Source organism: Chinchilla lanigera, unplaced genomic scaffold (genome assembly GCF_000276665.1).
Source record: "Chinchilla lanigera isolate Chin_1 unplaced genomic scaffold, ChiLan1.0 scaffold00049, whole genome shotgun sequence".
NCBI classification, from domain to species: Eukaryota; Metazoa; Chordata; class Mammalia; order Rodentia; family Chinchillidae; genus Chinchilla; species Chinchilla lanigera.
Genome location: NW_004955450.1, coordinates 1,802,572 through 1,821,692, shown reverse-complemented (window position 1 = coordinate 1,821,692; position 19,121 = coordinate 1,802,572). Strand labels below are relative to the sequence as shown.

Sequence of the window (19,121 nt, the reverse complement as noted above, 5' to 3'; positions counted from 1 at the left end):
CCCCGCTCCGCCCCGCCCCTTTCCCGGCGGGACGCTCGGAGCTGCCGGTACTGCGCAGGGCGGCGGGGTGAGTGTCCGCGAGGGGCCTGGGACGCGGCGGCGGGGGTGTGGCGGGGCCGGGGACAAGATGGCGGCGCAGCGCACCTCCTCTCACCTGGGCGCGGGCGGAGCGGGACGGGGGCGCCGCTGGGGGAGGGGAGCCGGGCGGCTGAGGAGGCCGAGCGGGGGCGCGGTGCGGGCCGGGCGGGTGCTCTGCAGGCCGGGGACGGGGAGTCCCCGGCTTGTGCAGTGTCTGGGCTGCCGGGATCTCGGGATCCCTGCTCCGTGCCTCAGTGACAGGTGGTCGCCGTCGTGGGCTCGGGACTCTGGGCAGGGCAGGGAGGGTCGCTCGGATTTGCAGACGCTGCTGTCTGGCCAGGGTGTCACCCAGGCCTGTCACCTGGGGTCGCAGGCGCCCTGCCCTGTTCCCGTCCTCCTAGATCTTTCTTCGCTTCTTCCCCGCTCGTCTCCCACTCGCGCCCCCGGGCGAGGCCGGATCCGGGTACCGGCTCGGGGTTGTGAGAAAGCGGCAGAAAGCGCGCTCCACACTGCACCTGCCGCTGTCAAGCGCCTGCCTGCTGGAGATCAGGCAGGCGGCTTCCTGTGCCTGTGCAGGCTTCTCATTTGTGTCAGCTTACTGTCCTGAAAACAGCGCTTCCCCGTCTGCATGTCACTGAAGGGAAAGAGATTCCTTATATCATTATAATTTACAGATTTATTTCATCTACATTACTTCTTCTAAGCAATCCAAGGCGGAGCTGGGAGTTTATGGTTTGCTCCCCATCACCCACCCATGAGATCTGGGACTAAGCAGTGTTGAGTTTAGTTGCCTACCCCCCCACTCTGGCCTAGTTTGATGCTCTGTTCTTTTTTGTATGTCTTTTACTCAAAATGTATTGACAGAGATTGAATATTGAACTGATTTGAATAATACCCACCAAAGAATTAATATTTTTATTACTTAATCCAAGAGGTGGGGGTGTGTGTGTATGTTGCTGGAGATTGAACCTTGGACCTTGCAGCATGCTATATAAGCACTCTACCACTGAGCTATATAAATCGAATCAGTTTTTAATATGACTTGAAAAGTTATCTTGGTGGAACAAAGTATGATATGGTGGCTTCAAAGGCAGACTGATCTGAGCTGGAATCACAGTCTCACCACAGTTGCCCTTTGGCAAATTAATTTTTCTGGCCTTGAGTTTCCTGTTCTGTAATGTAGGGATAATTTCCACCTCATAAATTGATTGATAGCAATAACTGAGGTGTCTGTAAACATTTAGAGCAATTTCAGCAAATGCCATTTTTTTTTTTTTTTTTTCTTCTTGTTTTAAAAAACTCTCTGTGTGCTTTAGGCCATTTGGCCTCCTATAATAAAATACTCTAGGCTGGTGGCTTAGTAACAAGAGAGATTGATTTCTCACAATTTTGGAGACCAGGAAGTCCAAAACGAAGATGCTAGCAGATTCCAGGTTTGGCGATGACCTGCTTTCTGGTCCACAGACCGCAATTTCCATCTGTATACTCATATAGCAGAAGGAGGAAAGGTCTCTTTCATAGGGGGCATTAGTCCCATTCTTCAGGACCCTGCCCTCTTTTTACTTCTTATCTCCCAAAGTTCCTGCCTCCTAATACCATCACCTTGAGAGCTAAGATTTCAACATATGAGTCTTAGCCAAGCGTGGTGGTGCACACCTGTAATCCCAGCACTCCGGAGGCTGAGGCAGGAGGATTGTTGCAAGTTCAAGACCAGCCTGGGCTACAAAGTGAGCTCAAGGTCAGCCTGAACTGCATAGTGAGACCCTGTCTCAAAAAAAAAAAGACAAAATAAGTCAACATATGAGTCTTGAGGAGACACAAACATTGAGACCATATAGCACTATGGTTAAACAAACATCTGGTTGTTAAGGTCAGATAACCATGGAGGATAATCAGTGTTACCACACAAATGTGTTTGTAAATAAGTAATTTTGGTGGCTGGGATCTCAAGGAGTGAGATGTAGTGTCTTCAACAGGTTTAAAAAATGTTTTTCCTTTGTGCTTCATTAGCATTTAAGAATCAAATGATTAATGTGTTAGTAAAACTTATTAATGCCTTCATTCAACTACTTTTCAGGAATCTTTCAAAGATAAATAAGATGAAAGACTTGAGATTCTTTTTTCACCATCATACCCAACCACAACCCAACCTAGCTTTTTTTTTTTTTTGGTACAGAGAATTGAACTCATGACCTTGTGATTGCCACACAGGCGCTGTGCCGCTGAGCTATATCCCCAACAACCCAACCTAGTTTTAAAGGAGAAGCAAAAATCCTTTAAGAATCACCTTTGAACATTCCTTACACACTTAGAAAGTGGTGGTGGTATTTAATGGGAAGTTTAAAGAATTCCCTCTAATGGTACAGTCTGTTGTGGAATTGGCATTTCTGAAATTGTAGATAATGAAAATTATAATATGTCATTAATAAAATTCTGAGCCAGGAGTAGTGGTGCATAACTGACATCCTAGCACTTCAGAGATGCAGGAGGATAGCTTCAAGTTTGAGGCCAGCCTGGGCTACACAGTGAGATCCTTTTTTAAGAAAAAAATTCTGTTCACAGTTTTCAGCTGGATGGTGACCTTTTTCACAAACATGTTTGGCTTTTACTGATTAACAGTAGTTTTTGTGGAGTCTGCCTTAAAAATTATTTGAAGGAAATGTTTTATGGAAAAACATTTCTTCTGTGACATTAAACACCAAAGGTTTCATGAAGTTTTGCTAAACAGCTACTACTTAATGATGCTTTCTTAAAGTAATAAGTTTATTATATATGGTTTTGAAAACATGCAAAAATACAAAGAATGGTGTATTGATACATACCAATCTCTGTTTCATCTGTTGCTACACATGGGCAATCTTGTCCATAAAAGCTACCCTATGCCAAACTATTTTGAAATCTTAGATATCATATACATTTGTAAAGATTTCTGAGTGTTAGGCCTGCTTTTGATATAGCAAAAGAGGAAAAGAGAGGTAGTTTTGATATTTCTGGTGGTGCATACTGCATAAATGCCTATTGGTGATGTATTCGTGGCAGTATGTATAGAAGTAATTGAAAACCTCACTAAGCAGCAAGGCATTAGAAAATGTCCATATTACTCTTCCAAATACTTTTTTTTTTTTAACCGTCATACAATTTCTTTCCATTTAGAAAGTTATGGATAGTTTTTAAAGTATACCTATAACAATATTGTTTAGGTACTGGACTCCGAAAGCCATTACTGCAAATTTTCTTAAACTTAACTGGAAAAGTGAAAACATGGGTAATAGGTTTTGTGAACATTGAAGAGGAACTATGATGGCAGATCTCAGTTTTAAAATACTCTATTGGCAATGTGAACAATTCATAGATGTGCTGTGCAATTTCAGTTGATGGGCCTGTGATTTTTATAAGTAGTGCTCTTCTCAGGCTTCTCCCTGCTATGGGTCTGCCATTGGACTCCTCGCTTCTTTACAGCCTGGGGTGCCTTTCTTGGCTCTTGAGCAATCTTCACATTTCTATCTCTAGGACTCTCAGATGTCTCTGCAGATATCCCAGGACTGCAGGACAGGATTGAGACAACTAGACTTCAGTTCACCACAGGCACCAGCTTGTTCCAGCACCTTATAGGACAGTCAGTCCTAGTGTTCATTCCCTGCTATTGACTTTTTTAATTTATTTTTTTGTGTGCTTGGCCGTTGTTTTACTATAGCCCAGAGCTTCTCATATTGCATTTCTTTGAGTCCCACTGCCAGTATTTTGCCATATCCATGTATCTTTTATATAAGCTGCTTTTATATGTATGATAGAATTGACAAATTTTCTTTTAAAGTTTAAGTAAAAATGTGGTTAAAGATACACAAAGTATGTAAATAATAGTATGAGGGGTACTTAATTAAGGAAAATAACATGAAAGGGTAGCTGAAATTTGGGTTAGGAGATACCTTTTTTTAAAAGCTTTATTGAGTTATATTTCACATATCATAAAATCTATCCATTTACAATGTAGACTTCATTGTTTAATGTATTAACAGAGCTGTGCATCTAATACCAAAATTAATTTTAGAACATTTTCAACACCCTAATATAAAACTGTGCAACCATTAGTAGTTACTCCCTTCCCCTGGCTCCATCTTTCTTCTTCTCCCAACCTATCCCTTGCTGCAGCCCACCACTAATCTACTTTCTGTTTCTATAGATTTGCTCATTCAGGACATAGCACATTAATGAAGTCATATATTTTGTGGTCTTTTGTGTCTAGATTCTTCTGTTTGGCATGTTTTCAAGGTTCATCTGTATTGTCGCATGTATCAGCACTTCCTTCCGGATTGTAATTGAATCCCATTCCATTGTGTGGGCATATCATGTTTTATTTATGCATTTGTCAGTCAATGGACACTTGAGTTGCTTCTGTGTTCTATTATGAGCAGTGTTGCTGTGAACATTCTTACACAAGTTTTCGTGTGGACTTGTGTTTTCATTGCTCATGAATATATACCTAGTAGTGGAATTGCTGAGTCCTATGGTAACTCTATGTTTAACTTCTTAAGGAACTATCAGATTGTTTACCAAACCAGTGATACCATTTTAAATTCCTGCTGCAGTGTGTGAGAATTCCAATTTCTCCACATCCTCTCTAACATTTGTTTTGTCTTTTTGATAACAGACTTGATAGGTGTGAAGTGGTATCTCATAGTGGTTTTGATTTGTATTTTCCTAATGACTAATGATTTCAATATCTTTTCATGTACATATTATCTCTTCATATATTCTTTTAAAAATGAGGACATTACCTTCTAACCAGTGTTATTTAACCTGATATATGTTCTTGCTAATTTTCTTGTGCACTCTGTTTCTCAATTGATTTTTTTCGGGAGTTTGTTTTGAGATAGGGTCTTGCTCTGTATCCCAGGCTGACCTTAAACTCATGGGAAGCCCCTCCTGAGTGCTGGGATTATAAGTGTGTGCCACTACACCTGGCTTTCAATTGGTTTTTAAATTCATATTATTAAGAGGATTATCCTCTAGAAAACCTTTGTGATATTTAAATACTCTATTGTGAAACATACACCCCTCCTTATACAGTGGTATCTTGGTTCACAAACTCAGATTCTCTCCATGATTCTGGTTGCAATAAAACTGGATAAGAACCGAATCAAATTTCCCTGTAAGATTGACACTGAATCTAAATATTGAATTTGAAGTGTGTGGTGGGTGTGGTGGCACACGCCTGTAATCCCAGAACTTGGGAGGCTGAGGCAGGAGGACCATTGCGAGTTCAAGACCAGCCTGGGCTACAAAGTGAGCTCAAGGCCAGCCTGAACTGCATAGTGAGACCCTGTCTCAGAAAAAAAAAAAAAAAGAAAGAATTTGATTTGGTTCTTGTTCAACTTAGTTTGTGACCAGAATTGTGGAAAGCATCAGGTTCATGAACCAAGGTATCACTATATTTATTAATGTATATATTGTAGTACCTATTTGCCTGTAGAATTATCTTAGATTTAAGAAAGAGACAAAGAAAATCATATATTTCAAGTGCATGACTGACTTTCAATTTAGAGGTAGAGATAATAGTCTATCAAATGCCAAATTGAACAGAAATGCAGATGACATAGTGATAAAAAGATTGGGAGTCAGTTGGTAGAACTTAAGCTATGATTCAGTCTTGAATCTTCGTTTTTTCAAAGTTTTGATAACTAGAATTTGTGATTTCTGGGTTGAAAATTTTAAGTCAAAGCTGAGTTTAATCTGTAACTTGAAAGCTTACTTAAATTCAAATTATTTAATCTTTTAAGGTGGTAACTACAGTGCAACTATATTTTGGATGTGGGTCCCCAGTGTCCACAGGCCAGGGTTACTGGAGGTGAGCAGAGGGCAGGCCAGCAAGTGAAGCTTCCTATGTACCTACAGCCACATTCTGTTACCTGTCATACCAGGCTGATTGACTATGTGGCTTCATTGATTCCAGAATGACCAAGTGACCACATTCTGTTACCTGTCAGACCAGGCTGATCGACTATGTGGTTTCACTGATTCCAGAATGACCAAAACGAGGTGTTTCTGCATAACCTATAAGCCATCTTCTTCTTGCCTTTCCTTCAAAGTCTTTATCAAGTACCTGCTTTTCATAAAGGACTATCATAAGGAGGAGGAAGAGAACATTTTCTGTCCTTCATGATCTTAAAATGTAGCACAAAAAAAACCCTCCAATGTAAAGGAAGTTGGGAAAAGAGGGCAATATTTATTGGGGATCTACTATGTGCCTAGCTTTATGTGTTATTTCAGAAATAATTTGGGTACCTACTTATCAAGTATTGTTTTAACTAGCAGAATTTTGAATACTAGCATTCTCCCATTTAACTTTATAAAGCAGATGTCATACTATGGAAGAGAAAACAGATTGTATTTTGTTATGTGTATCAGTATTCATTCCTTGTATTGGTGAATATTATTCTGTAATATGGATATACTATAATTAAATTGTGTATTCTGTTGATGGATATTTGGGCTATTTCCAGTTTTGGACTATTATGAATAAAGCTGGGATGAACACTTGTATAAAATGCTTAGCCTTCATTTTCATAGATGAGAATACTATTTTCAGGAAGGTTAAATGACTTCTCAGGGTCATATAGCCAATGAGTTGGCCGACTCTGATGACTTCTCTTTTCAGTATATCATGCTTTTTCCAACTCTTTAGAGGTTGAGGATGCAGTTAAAGTGTGTGGGAGTTCAGCCTGTCAGCAGGGTAGCATGTGCTGCCTGGGCTGGGGATAGCTTGGAGCAGAGTGCTTGTGGACCAGGACCAGACAGACCCTTACTTCCATCCCTGTGCTGGAAAAAGAAGTAGTTTTTCTGAATGCCAGTAGTCTGAGCTGGCTTTGAGGAATTGGTAGGCTTTGAGTGTATAGAAGGTAAGAGATGGAACAAGGTAACCAGAGATTTTGTTTGTAGTAGTGCTGTGTTCATCAGTAAATAAATAATGCTTGCTCAGTGTCACGCGCTGGTCTGTGTTCTGGGGCTGTAGCAGTAACAACCTTCTGTTCTCCTACAAGGAGACACACAGCACACCTAGTAAGTAAATAACATGAAGTTTTAAGTGTTCTAAAGGGCGAGAGAGATGAGGAGTGCCAGTGGTAGTAGGATAGATGGGTGGTGGACAGGTTGCAAACCCCCAACTTTATTAAGTTATAATTGATAAAAGTTATGCAATATAAACTTGTAGTATACAATAGGATATTTTGATAGCTGTATATGTCATTAGCATCCTCTCATTTCAACTTGAAGAACTCCCTTTAGCGTGTCTTGTAAGGCTAGGCTAGTTGTGATGAACTTGTGCAGCTTTTGTCTGGAAGGGCTGCAGTTTTAAATCAATTGCTTGCAGAGGCCTCACTGAGAAAGTGACATTTGAGCAAAGACAGAGTGAGCAGTGAGTGTTCCAGATAGAGGTGCAACAAAGTGTGAATCCCTGAAGCTCCAGTGTGTCTGGGAAAATAAATATGCCAGTGTGGCTGGCGGTGAAATGAACACAGGGTGGAGAGGGAAGGGAAAGGAGTAAATTCAGCATGTGGTGGCTGACTGTGAGCACTGGCTTTCACCCTGAGATGGAGTGGCATCATATTAAAAAATACCAGCTTTGTTGAGATATTCATATGCCAAATAATTCACCTGTTTAAAAAATGTGTATTCACAAAGTTGTGCAGTCATCACCATGATGAGTTTTGGAACATTTTTATCAATCCAAAGAGAAACCCCATACTCATTAGTGGTCACTTCCATTCCTCCCCAACCCTTTTACCTTAGGTAATCTCTAACCTGACTCTCTGGATTTGACTACTCTGGACATTTGATGTTAAATAGAACCATGCAATATGTGGTCATTTCACTGAGCTCAGTGCTTTCAAGTTCATCGCTGTGGTAGGCTGTCTCAGCACTTTATTCCCCTTTAGCGCCAGGTAATATCACATTGTATGGATATGCACATTGTATTTAGGCATTTGTCAGTTGATGGGTATGTGATTTGTTCCTATCATGCATAATGCAGTAAGACATCTGTGTATAACTTTTTGTGGGGACATATGCTTGTGATTGAGGGGCTGCTTAGCCCTACCGCTGGGCTGAGCTTGAACCCTAGGCCTCATGTATGCTAGGTAAGCACTTGACAAAGAATAAATGACCTAGGTTTTTATCCCAGAAGAGAGTCTGGTTTTAGTTGCTTCTTTTCTTTGTTCATTGGCTCTTATGATAGGGTGAGGCCATTTTTTCTGTCCCTTTGTGTTGTATATAGTTTCTGTGCCTTAAATTTCTTTAAGTAAAGGTTTGACCACATTAAGTAGGCTCCCTGAAAGGTAAGGTCTGTTCAATGCAGACACATAATTGGTAAAGATATTCTTACTTGGGAGGCAAAGGCAGGAGTACTGCAATCTCAAGGTCAACCTGTGCAACTTAGTGAGTCCCTGTGTCCAAGTAAGGGGGGCTGAGGGTGTAGCCCTTTGATTACCAGTAGTGGGTGGACAGAGATATTCTGTTAAAATCTCAGCCTATGAAAAATTGTAAGACTGCACATTGTTTTCCATATTGAGTCAGGACGTACTGTTGAGTCAATTTAGTGAGAATAACATTTAAAAAAATGAAATGGAGGGGCTGGGGATTTAGTTCAGAGGCACAGCGCCTGCCTGGCAAGCGTGAGGTCATAAGTTCGATTCCTGGTACCGGAAAACAACAACAACAACAAAAAAAAACAAAACAAAAAAATGAAATGGAACATAGGAGATACTATAGTTCATCCCACACAATAGGGGTAAATATTCCTTCATGAATTTTTTTTTTTTTTTTGAGACAAGGTCTTGCTGTGTAGTTTAGGCTGGCCTCAAACTCATGGCCGATCCTCCTGTCTCTGCCTCTCAAATGCTAGGATTACAGGTGTACATTACCATGACCAGGTCCCTTCATGAAACTTCTAAATTAAATGTATGGGTCAAGATATAAAGTGTGTGTGTGCTGTAGTAAAAACAGCTTGATGATTGTGGATTGGAATATCTTATCTACTCATGTAATCAACACTGTCTTTTTCCATTTTACTTTTCTAAAATGTTATTTTATTTTATTTATAATTCTAGCTTTGGCAGCATATATACTATATTTTATTTATTTATTTTTGTCTTTTTGAGACAAATGAACTCCCTTTGTGGCTTAGGCTGTCCTCAAACTCACAGCAATCCTCCTGCCTTAGCCTCCCAAGTGCTGGGATTGCAGGTGAGTGCCGCCACCCCCAGCCCCATTTTACTTTTATTTTTTGGAAAGCATTAAGGTGCTCTTGTTCAGTGTAGAGCATATAAAATCTGCTATATCATATCCTAACAGACAATGAAAAGGAGTGATGCCTTTGAATGTTTAATGTGATGAGAAACTCCAGAGGATGAGCTTTGTATGAGTACATTTGATTTTCTGAAAATGTTGTGACTAAAGGTTTATGTGTATTTTTTATTGCAGGAGTCGTACCCCATGGTTTTATGTGGTAAATGATCTTGGCACAGAAGAGACTTAAAGAATGATGGTGAGTGAGCCAGCTGTCTTAAAGATGAACTGTGGATTTTAGATCTCTCTATTTCCTTCTTTCCTCTATCCACTTGTCACGTATTATCTTTTTAAATTTAGCATTTGCTTCAGGAACTGTTGCTGCGCTTTCAGCGTGCCCTGACCCTTGTGGGACTGGGGTAGGAGTACAGATGGTAGCCAGCTTCTTTTACATCTTAATAGTAAAGAGTTATGAAAAGGCACAGGCCAGTCCTGGTCTGCTTTCCTTCCTGAGCTGGCTACCTGGGAACTGATGTGGGAACTGTCCAGGGCAGGGCACTGAGGTGAGCAGCTGCCTGACCCACACACTTTACTTTCCAGCTCAGGATTTTCAGGCAGTTCTGATTATTCTCTTCAATAGGTCTGACTGAGGAAGAGGAAGAGGGAATGGAGTTCATGGGGAACACAGTCTGTCCAAACACTTCCTTTGGGAAACTTGGTGTGGCTACCCTTAAACACAAGTAGATATATTCATACCCTGGTTTTCTCAGCACCAAGGCTGTGAGTTGCCCATTATTTCCCTTGCCTCATTGTCTGGTGTTCAATGTATGAGTCTCTTTCTCTTAATTCCTGCTTGCACAGTGAGTTATTTATTTTGTATCTTGTTTTTGGTAGGTAGACCCCTCTAAATTTAAGTGTAGGGCCCAGGGCAGAGCTCCCTCCTGTGGGGCAGAGATGGCAGTGCACTTATCTGTGACCTTTCTTACCCCTCACACTTTATATTGCCCTTTACATCTGAGGTTTTGAGCTTTCATATCTGTCATTTAGGGTCATTTTCCTTCTGCCTGGTACATTCTGAGAATTTTTCACAGTAAGGATATTTTGATCATAAACTGAACCTTTTTGGCAGGGGGAGGGTATGGGGAATTGAACTCAGGCTTGCCAGGCAGGCACTTGTGCTACTGAGCTATATCCCCAGCATAAACGGAATCATTTGAAAGCATCTGAAGTCAACATACTCCTTGATCCCAAAATACTTCAGTGTACATTTTCTAAAAACAAAGATAGTTTCATAGACCACAATTCATTTATTAAAATCTGGACATCTGTTAGGTAATCCAGAGCAGATACTCAAAGCTTGTCATCATCTCAGTGTCTCTGACTTTTTTATTTTGATATATTTAGTTGTCAAGAGTCTGGTCTCCTTTAATCTGGAACAATTCCCCAGCCTTTCTTTGTTTTTCTTGGCTTGGCTGTTTTTCAGGAATTATTCAGTTACTTTGAAGAATTTTCCTTGATTTAGGTTTTGTTTCCTCATGATTGGAGTCAGCATTTGCATTTTGGGCTCCATATCCCATGGTAACGATGTGTTCTCAGTGCGCTGTGTCAGGCGCTGTCTGTTGGGAACATACCCTGCTCAATGTTAACCTTGGCTACTCAGTTAATGGAAGGAATGGCCAGGCTTTTCTACTTTAAGATTTTTAGTTCTTGGTGGAAAATTTTAAGCTTTTTTCAAGATGATTTTTTTTTAAAAGTTAGTACAATTAGTTGTAGAGAGCAGTGGATTTCATTAGGGTGTATCTGTCCGTGCATAGAACTGATTGTTTCCTCCTTCATGCTTTCCCTTTCCTCCCTACTTCTAATCCCTCTCAGCTTCTCTAATAGTTTCCCTTCTACTTCTATTTCATCTGTCTTTAAAATCTTTTTTCTAGATTCCTCACATGAGATATTTGACTTTCCGAGCCTGGCTTGTTTTACTCAACATGATGGCTCTGGTCCCATTCATTTTCCTGCAAATGACTTGATTTTGTTCTTTATGACTCAGTAATATTCCACTGTGTATATGTACCACATTTTCTTTGCTCATTCCTCTGTTGATGATGGGGATCTTTGTTTTTTTTTGTTGTTGTTGTTTAGGTCATATTAATTAGACTTAAAATCTTTGCTATCTCCATTATTTTGGTCATGTGTGGGTATATTTCTATTTCCTATAATTTTTTTTGTTTTTAGTCATTTACTTGTTTTCTGATATGTCTGCAAATTTTCCCAAGATGGAGTCTTGCTGTTACCCAGGCTGTGCTTGAGCTCCTGGGTTGAAGTGATCCTCCTGCATTACCTTCCGTAGCAGCCAGGGCTATAGGCATACCCCACTGGGTCTGGCATGTCTAGTAATTTTTTATTTAAATGTTGACATTTCAGATAGTCCTTAACTTACATTGGAGGCCCTTATTCCTTGACTTAATACACCCATTTTAAGTTGACAATACTATAAGTTGGAAATGTGTATACTACACTTAACCTACCAAATACCATAGCTTAGCAATAGACACTCTATACAGTGTTGGTGGTTTACCTTTATGATCTTGTGCCTAGTGGGAGCTGCAGCTTGTGGCCACTTCCAGCATCATGGGGGAGGGAGGGAGGGAGAGAGAGAGAGCGAGAGAGAGAGAGAGAGAGAGAGAGAGAGAGAGAGAGAGAGAGAGAGAGAGAGAGACAGGAGCACAGAGACAGAGACAGATAGACACAGAGAAACAGACATGCTGCATAGTCCTAGCTTGCAAAAAGATTGAAATTAAAAATTCAAAGTAGGATTTCTAACAAATGCATATCACTCTCATACCATTATAAAGTCTAAAAATCACAAATGAAACTGGTATAAGTCAGAAGCTATCTGTATTGACTGGGCAGATAATTTGATGCTTAAAATGATAGTGTCTTTCTCCCTAGATGATTCACCTTTATTTCTTGCTGATGGGGCACTCGTAGTTGCAGTTTATTCTAATCCATTCAAGGTTGAGATGGTTCAAAAGTAGCTAATATATTTATGGTTCATTATTATTGTAGGAGTGGAACTACTTTTGTGTCCCAGGCTGAAGCCTAAGATGGCTTTGGACACATTTTGTCTCCATACTCTTGCTTGGGTTCTCTGCCATGGCCACCTCTCTTGGAATTGCAAACTTGCTATGAACCCAAGTTGGCCTGAAATTTAAGATCCTCCTGCCTCAGCCTTCCAAGTGCTGGGATTGCAGGTATGTCCCACCACACCAGGCTCTGGATTTACGTTTTTTTTTTTTTTTTGTATCAAGAATCAAACTTACAACCTTGCGCTTGCCAAGCAGGTGCTATGCCACTGAGCTATATCCCTGACCCTGGATGTATGTTTTAAAGGCATGCTTAGGAGGTAGATTTAATAACTTATAACTTCAGGTATAAGCTCATCTACTATAACAGAACCCCTGAAGCATAGTTACTCAGACCAGATGTTTATTTTTTTCTCTTATAATCCAGCCTGTGTCAGTTTTACCTTTAGCAAGATGTGAAATATCAATAAGAACTGACAAAAATTATCATAAATTACTGAAAAGGATTCCAGTTCATTATCTTGTAATGCTTGGGAAATTGTAGCTGTTACATGGTTTCTCAGTAAGTTTTGTGGTTTGTAAAAATGTATGCCAACATTACTATTCTTAGAATTTTAATGTATTTATGGTGTCCAACCAACTGGTAATCTTATCTTCATATATTCCAAAATATGAAGCACTTTGGTAGTGAGAATTTAAGAGAAAAGATGACTAAGAAACCATTTTTACAAAGGTGTGGGAATTTTATTTTATGGATAAGCAATAGTATGGATAAATCTTGAAGAAAGTATGTAAAGTAGAATGTTTGGTGGCACATACTTTTATTAAGGAGTGTTCATCACCATTTCAAGATGATGAAAAAAGTTGTTAGCATAGAAATTATTTAGATTTTTTTAACCTAAGAGACCTGTTTCTTCTCCCAGCCTGGGAGCAAGTCTCCGAATATGTAGACTCTGAAGATTCAGCATATTTGCTTTCTTAAAGTGTATATTGTACAGTTTGAACAGAGACTGATTCAAGGCTTGTGTTTATTACTTTCAGTTGAAATAGTATTCAGCAGTGCTTTGTAAAATCTCCAGGCAGCACTAGGTGGCACACTATGACTTTGGGAGGAAATACACAAATTTTGTTGAAGTCTCCTATAAGAAAAGAACCTAGATAAAAATACTGTTTGAAATAGACATTTATAAGGTAATGAAGTATCTCAGACTTACTTATTGCATTTCAAATCCTGATACTTAAAGCGCTTGAACTGTAAGTTGCTGCTGACATTTTTGTAAGACTTGGGTTATTAAAAATGGTTAGACTTATTGAGACTTTACTGAAGAGAGTTCTAGTCAGCATATGTTATACAAAGCATGTGTGCTTTAAAGTAAAAAGTAGCTTTCAGTCAGGTGTGCTAAGATGAGTAGTGTTTTTACATATGAAGAATTGGAATTCAGAATAGCTAGGTGCAGTGGAGCACATGGCTGTAATCTTAGCACAAGAGGCTGTGACAGAATTGCAAGTTTGAGTCTTGTTTAGGTAATTTAGCAAGACCTTGTCTCAAAATAAAAAATAAAAAGGACCAGAGACGTAGTTCAGTAGTGGAGCACCTCAGGGTTTGATCCTCTGTAGTGCGCGCGTGCACACACACACACACACACACACACACACACACATACACACATACATTCCAAAAAAATGTCACCAGCTCAAGACTCTATACAGAGTACAAAATAATTTGGTGAAATTTATGGAAGAATGGAAGTATTTGTAGAAGAATATGAGATCTGAAGTTTTCTGCCCTAGCATTATTGCAGTAGTGTTTCTTGGGGCCATCCACTTAGTTCTTCAAAGATCATTACTCCATAAAGGTGCCTGAGTTAGAAGATGATGTCTGAATAGTGAATTTCATGGCCTAATACATATCTACACCTAGAAGATGCCTGTATTTGCAGAAATTATCTGAAGCAGAACTGAAAGTAGGACATGTGTTTAAACTTGTTTGTTTGGCCTGGAATGGAAAACGATGCTTTTGGTTAGGACAGTGCTGAGATAACCTGGATAATGGATGACAGTAGAATTTAGGTAAAACTTAACTCACTGGGAGATATGTGTAGTGAACAGAGAGCTTTTATGGTGCCACACTGATTGGAAAGTATGGGCATAAGTACAGAACAGACCATGTGAGAAGTTTCAAATCTAGAAGGCTCAGGATGGAGCTGTGAGAGTGGTCACAGGGTAATGAGTTCCAGTGAAAACTTAATTAGGTAAGTAAATGCCAAGTAGATGTCCAGGTTAAACTCAGGGCCATAGAGGAATGTGGATGCAGGTATTTATGTTGCAGTTTTAGAGAGGAAAATATGGGTGCATTTGGTTACCTATATTATATATGATGAGAAAAGCATAAGAACCAACCAAACCGCACTTTTACTGGGCTGTGTAATTTACTCAAGAGGGGGACTGCTCACAGCCGGTGGTGTCACATGTTCTCATGGGTGCCAGTAGTGCTTGAGCTCATAATGCAGTAGCAAAAGCAGGTGGCATTGAAATTGTATAGTTCATTATGAACTAGAGTGGTTATGAAGTTATGATGTAATGCTGCATCTTTATATTTGTTTACATTTCTCTGGACTGTGAATTATGTACATTTTCTTAACTAAGTCTACATTTATGTGCCTAATTTGGATTAACTTTTTATAGTAGGTATTTATGGTGGTAAATGATAGACTATTTTTTACATATATTTTGTGCATTTGTGACATACCTTTTTCTTGAATTTTCATTATTTACAGGCTGCAGGGTTCAAGTGCTAAGTTTTTTCAAATTTCTGCAAATCAAAAAAAAAAAAAAAAAAAAAAGATCTGTGCCTGAGTGGCCCTGTGCAGTTCAAACCTATGTCACTCAAAGCCAACTGTTTCCTTATATTCTCTTCACTGTCCTGCACAGTGCTTTGCAAATAGTCATTTCCCAGTAACAGGAATGCCAACAAACTAGGCTGGCAAGAACCAGAAGAGGGTGTGAAGACACCCAGTGGTGGACTGGGATTTTGGGCCAGCCCAGTGGTGGACTTGTTTCAGGAAGAAATGAGCTGTTCACTTGGGGTTAGGAGCTGCATGTGTGCTCTTTTGGATGCTTTAGGATGCATTTCTTTTTATGGAAACAGCTTATTAAAAACAAGCTGTTTTCCTATACCATTTATTAGTGGGGAAGCAATATCCTTATGTTACTGGATCTGGCTCTGCACTGATGCAAGGTCTTGGTGGAGCTGAATTTTAGGCTAGTATGGTGTTCAAGTTGGATGGGACCAGAGCATGCAATACATTACACATATTGTGTGAAGTAGTTTGAATTTAAAGATTTGTAATTTAAATATCTCAGTTAAGGTATTATTTAGAGTCCAATAACTTTGAGGTAAAATTATACAGCTAATAACTGAGTTGAAGCTTACTTTAGTACTATCACTAGGGGGTGAAAAGAGGATTTTCTAAAGCATTTTATACTGCATAGAGCTTTCAAGGGAAATATATAGCATATGTGTAAAAATGTTCTCTTTCTTCTGGACCTGTTGATATGGAAGGAGTAGTGCTGAATTGGTACACACTGATGGTTACGTTGCTTACGACACTTCTTTGAACCTTAGATTCTATCTTCTTGAAATAATTTCTTTAAAGTTGTAAAATTTAATCTTTTTAGATCTAAAGAAAAAGACTTATGACTTAGTTTCTTTTATCTGTTTCACTGCCTTCTAAATACCAAACTAGTTTTAAGTGTTTGATTTCTAAGTAAGTGTGGGGAATAATGAATTTGTCAAGTATATTCTCTATAATGGCTAATATAAATATTGTGTTCTCTTTCTGTACATAGGCTTCATTCCAGCGCTCTAATAGTCATGATAAAGTAAGGAGAATAGTTGCAGAAGAGGGTCGGACAGCAAGAAATCTGATAGCTTGGAGTGTCCCACTGGAAAGCAAAGATGATGATGGTATGTATTAAAAATTATTGAATCTTTGTTGCAAATGGGAAGGGTAGCAGGGTGTGCTGTTGCATAACTGTAGTCCCAGCTACTCAGCAGGTGGAGAACCTAGCAGTTCAAGGGCAGTCTGGGCAATATAGTAAGACTCCATCTCAAAAACAAAACGCAATTAGGATATATTTAGTTGTAAACCATAAAGAGATTGAAAACTCAATGTTGACATTTAGGACTCTTTGGCAAATTAGTGTATATTAAATAACATTTTTATTGCTTTTGTATACAAATGGTTTAATAAGTGCATTAGTCTTGCTGTTTCAGATAATAATGAAATTGGGTTTTTTATGTTATGGCTGACAGACTTTAGGAATTTTAAAAAGTTACAATATTTATTTTTAAAATTCTTATAGTTTACAGCAATTAATTGAATATTTTATAAAGAACTAGAGCAGTGATGGCGAATCTTTTAGAGCTTTCAGTGATATAAACAGCCCACTGTGGCATATGTGCCATAGGTTTACCACCACTGAATTATATTTTATGCTGTAAATCAGTAGTGCAAAGCTTGCATAGCATGGGCAAGGCCCTGGGTTCAATCCCAACTACTGGGAGAGTATGGGATGAGGTGGGAAGAAAAAACCTGAAAAGATGGGAAGAGAGGAGTTTGAAGGTTCCCAACAGAAAGAAATGATAAATGCTTGGAAAGACGGAAATGTTAATTAGGAATTTTGTACATGTATCAAATCACACTGTACTGCATAAGTATGTGCGGTTATTATGTGTCAATTAAAAATAAAAGTTTTTTAAAAATTCACTACAGTTCCATGGTTAGTACAGTTTAATTTGATCATTTATAAAATAATAACTCTTTCTTCAGTTCTCATTCATCCTTGAACTGGAATTTTTTCTTCTCTTTCGACCCTTCCCTTTGCTGGCTAGGGCTGGGATGATTTTCTGGGAATGGAGGAGGAATATACCAAATGAGGCCTCATCTTGAAATTTTCTGATGTATATATATTTATAAATTTAAATTTGTGTGGACTCCTGGCTTCTTGTTGTATTTAATGTATTAATTTATTATTATATTTATTTTGATGCTCAGATTGTTCTGTATTTGCCTAGTGGATGGGAGATGCTTATGGTGCCTGATTCCTTTTGACACTTTTTTTTATCATTCTTTGAGAACATCCTTATATAACAGTGTTCTAAACTGAACACGAATTTTCTTGGGCTGGGGGAATTTCCTTGGCCAGTTTATTGATAGAGCGCTTCATGCATGAGGCCCCGGGTTCAAGTCCAAGTGCCACCAAAAAACAAAAACAGAACCAGAACCACCCATGTTTTGTTCTTTTCAAAAATTTATTTTATGAGGGACAGGGAATATAGCTCAGTGGCATAAACTCCTGCCTGGCAAGCACAAGGTCTTGAGTTCGATTCCCAGTACCTAAAATAAAAGAGATTTGTAGCAAAATTTATTTTACTTTTACAGTCTTTTACATTTTATTTTATTCAGAAATTTATTTTCTTTTATCTGTTTAGATCTCTGGTCTGTCTATAGTTTATTCTTACTTAGCTTGTGGTTTAGATCTAATTCACCTATTTTTCTAATGGCTAATAAGTTGCCCCAGCATCATTTACTATGAAGTTTCTCTTTGTCCCAACTTTGTGGGATTCCACATTTTCTGTAGATTGAATTTCCACATGTACTTCTATTCTATTACATTACCTGCTTATTTAATTCATGTATGAATACTACCCTTTTTAAATTATGGACACATGATAGTATTTTAAATATCTGCTTGGATCAGTTCCTCCTTATAGATTATCTTTGTGTTTTTTTGAGTTCTTTTTAGATAGCAATTACTTTGAATCACAACAACTATCAAATGGGGAATTGAATTCGTCTTTTGAAATTCGGCTCTTTACTGAGTAATATTTTCATAGGGAACTTGCTGTGACTTCTTTGATAAAACATATCAGTGTTTACTTAATACAAAAGTTAAAGTTTTATGCTTCCTATGTATTATAAATATTATATGAAGTTTAATTTTCCCATTTTTGTGGGCTAATAACAAAATAATCCAAAAATGTTTTTATTTTAAAAGTTGCTTTTATTAAAAAGCATAAAAGAAAAGATAATAATGAATCACACAGCTATACATAATCTGGTTTTTCATGTAAATAATTTACTAATACGATTTTGCAACTTCACTTGTTATTGCAAAAATAATAAAATTATGAGCAATAGAATTAGAACCTTTGAAATATCTGTAATAATGATGATGACAAAAAGAATACTAACATTCTTTATTTATGCAGTACTAGGGATTGAATCTAGGGCTTTCCACTGAACTATACCCGCAGCCACCACCCTCACTTTTTTTTGGTGGTGGTGCTGGGGTAGAACACAAGGCATTCTTACTGAGCTACATCTTCAGCCCTTTTTAATTATTTAATTTGAGACAGGGTCTCAATAAGTCATTAAGTTGCCCAGGCTGGGCTTGAATTTGCAGTCCTCCTGCCTCAGCCTCCCAGATTGCTGGGATTATAGATGTATGCAACATTCATAATTTTTGATAAGAATTTTTATTGTTAAAACTTTGCCACTTATAGGAAAATGTTTAGTTTTAAATAGCAACTTGTTTTTGTATTATAGCTACAATAGGGGCTGGGGATTTAGCTCAGGGGGCTGGGGATTTAGCTCAGCGGCAAAGCACCAGCCTGGCAAG

At 38.7% G+C, this 19,121-nt stretch overlaps 1 protein-coding gene across 4 annotated transcripts in view; it reads left to right on the top strand.

The window, feature by feature from the left end:
- Nucleotides 1-11: 11 nt before the first annotated feature.
- Nucleotides 12-19,121, top strand: part of Scaper (S-phase cyclin A-associated protein in the ER) — a 341,699-nt gene continuing 322,589 nt past the window's right edge. For all 4 annotated transcript variants that reach the window (XM_005393476.1, XM_005393474.1, XM_005393475.1 and 1 more), the window contains exons 1-3: nucleotides 12-67; nucleotides 9,553-9,616; nucleotides 16,287-16,404. In XM_005393476.1, coding sequence (XP_005393533.1) covers nucleotides 9,611-9,616; nucleotides 16,287-16,404 — 124 coding nt within the window. In that variant the 5' untranslated portion in view covers nucleotides 12-67; nucleotides 9,553-9,610. The remainder of the gene's footprint in view (nucleotides 68-9,552; nucleotides 9,617-16,286; nucleotides 16,405-19,121) is intronic.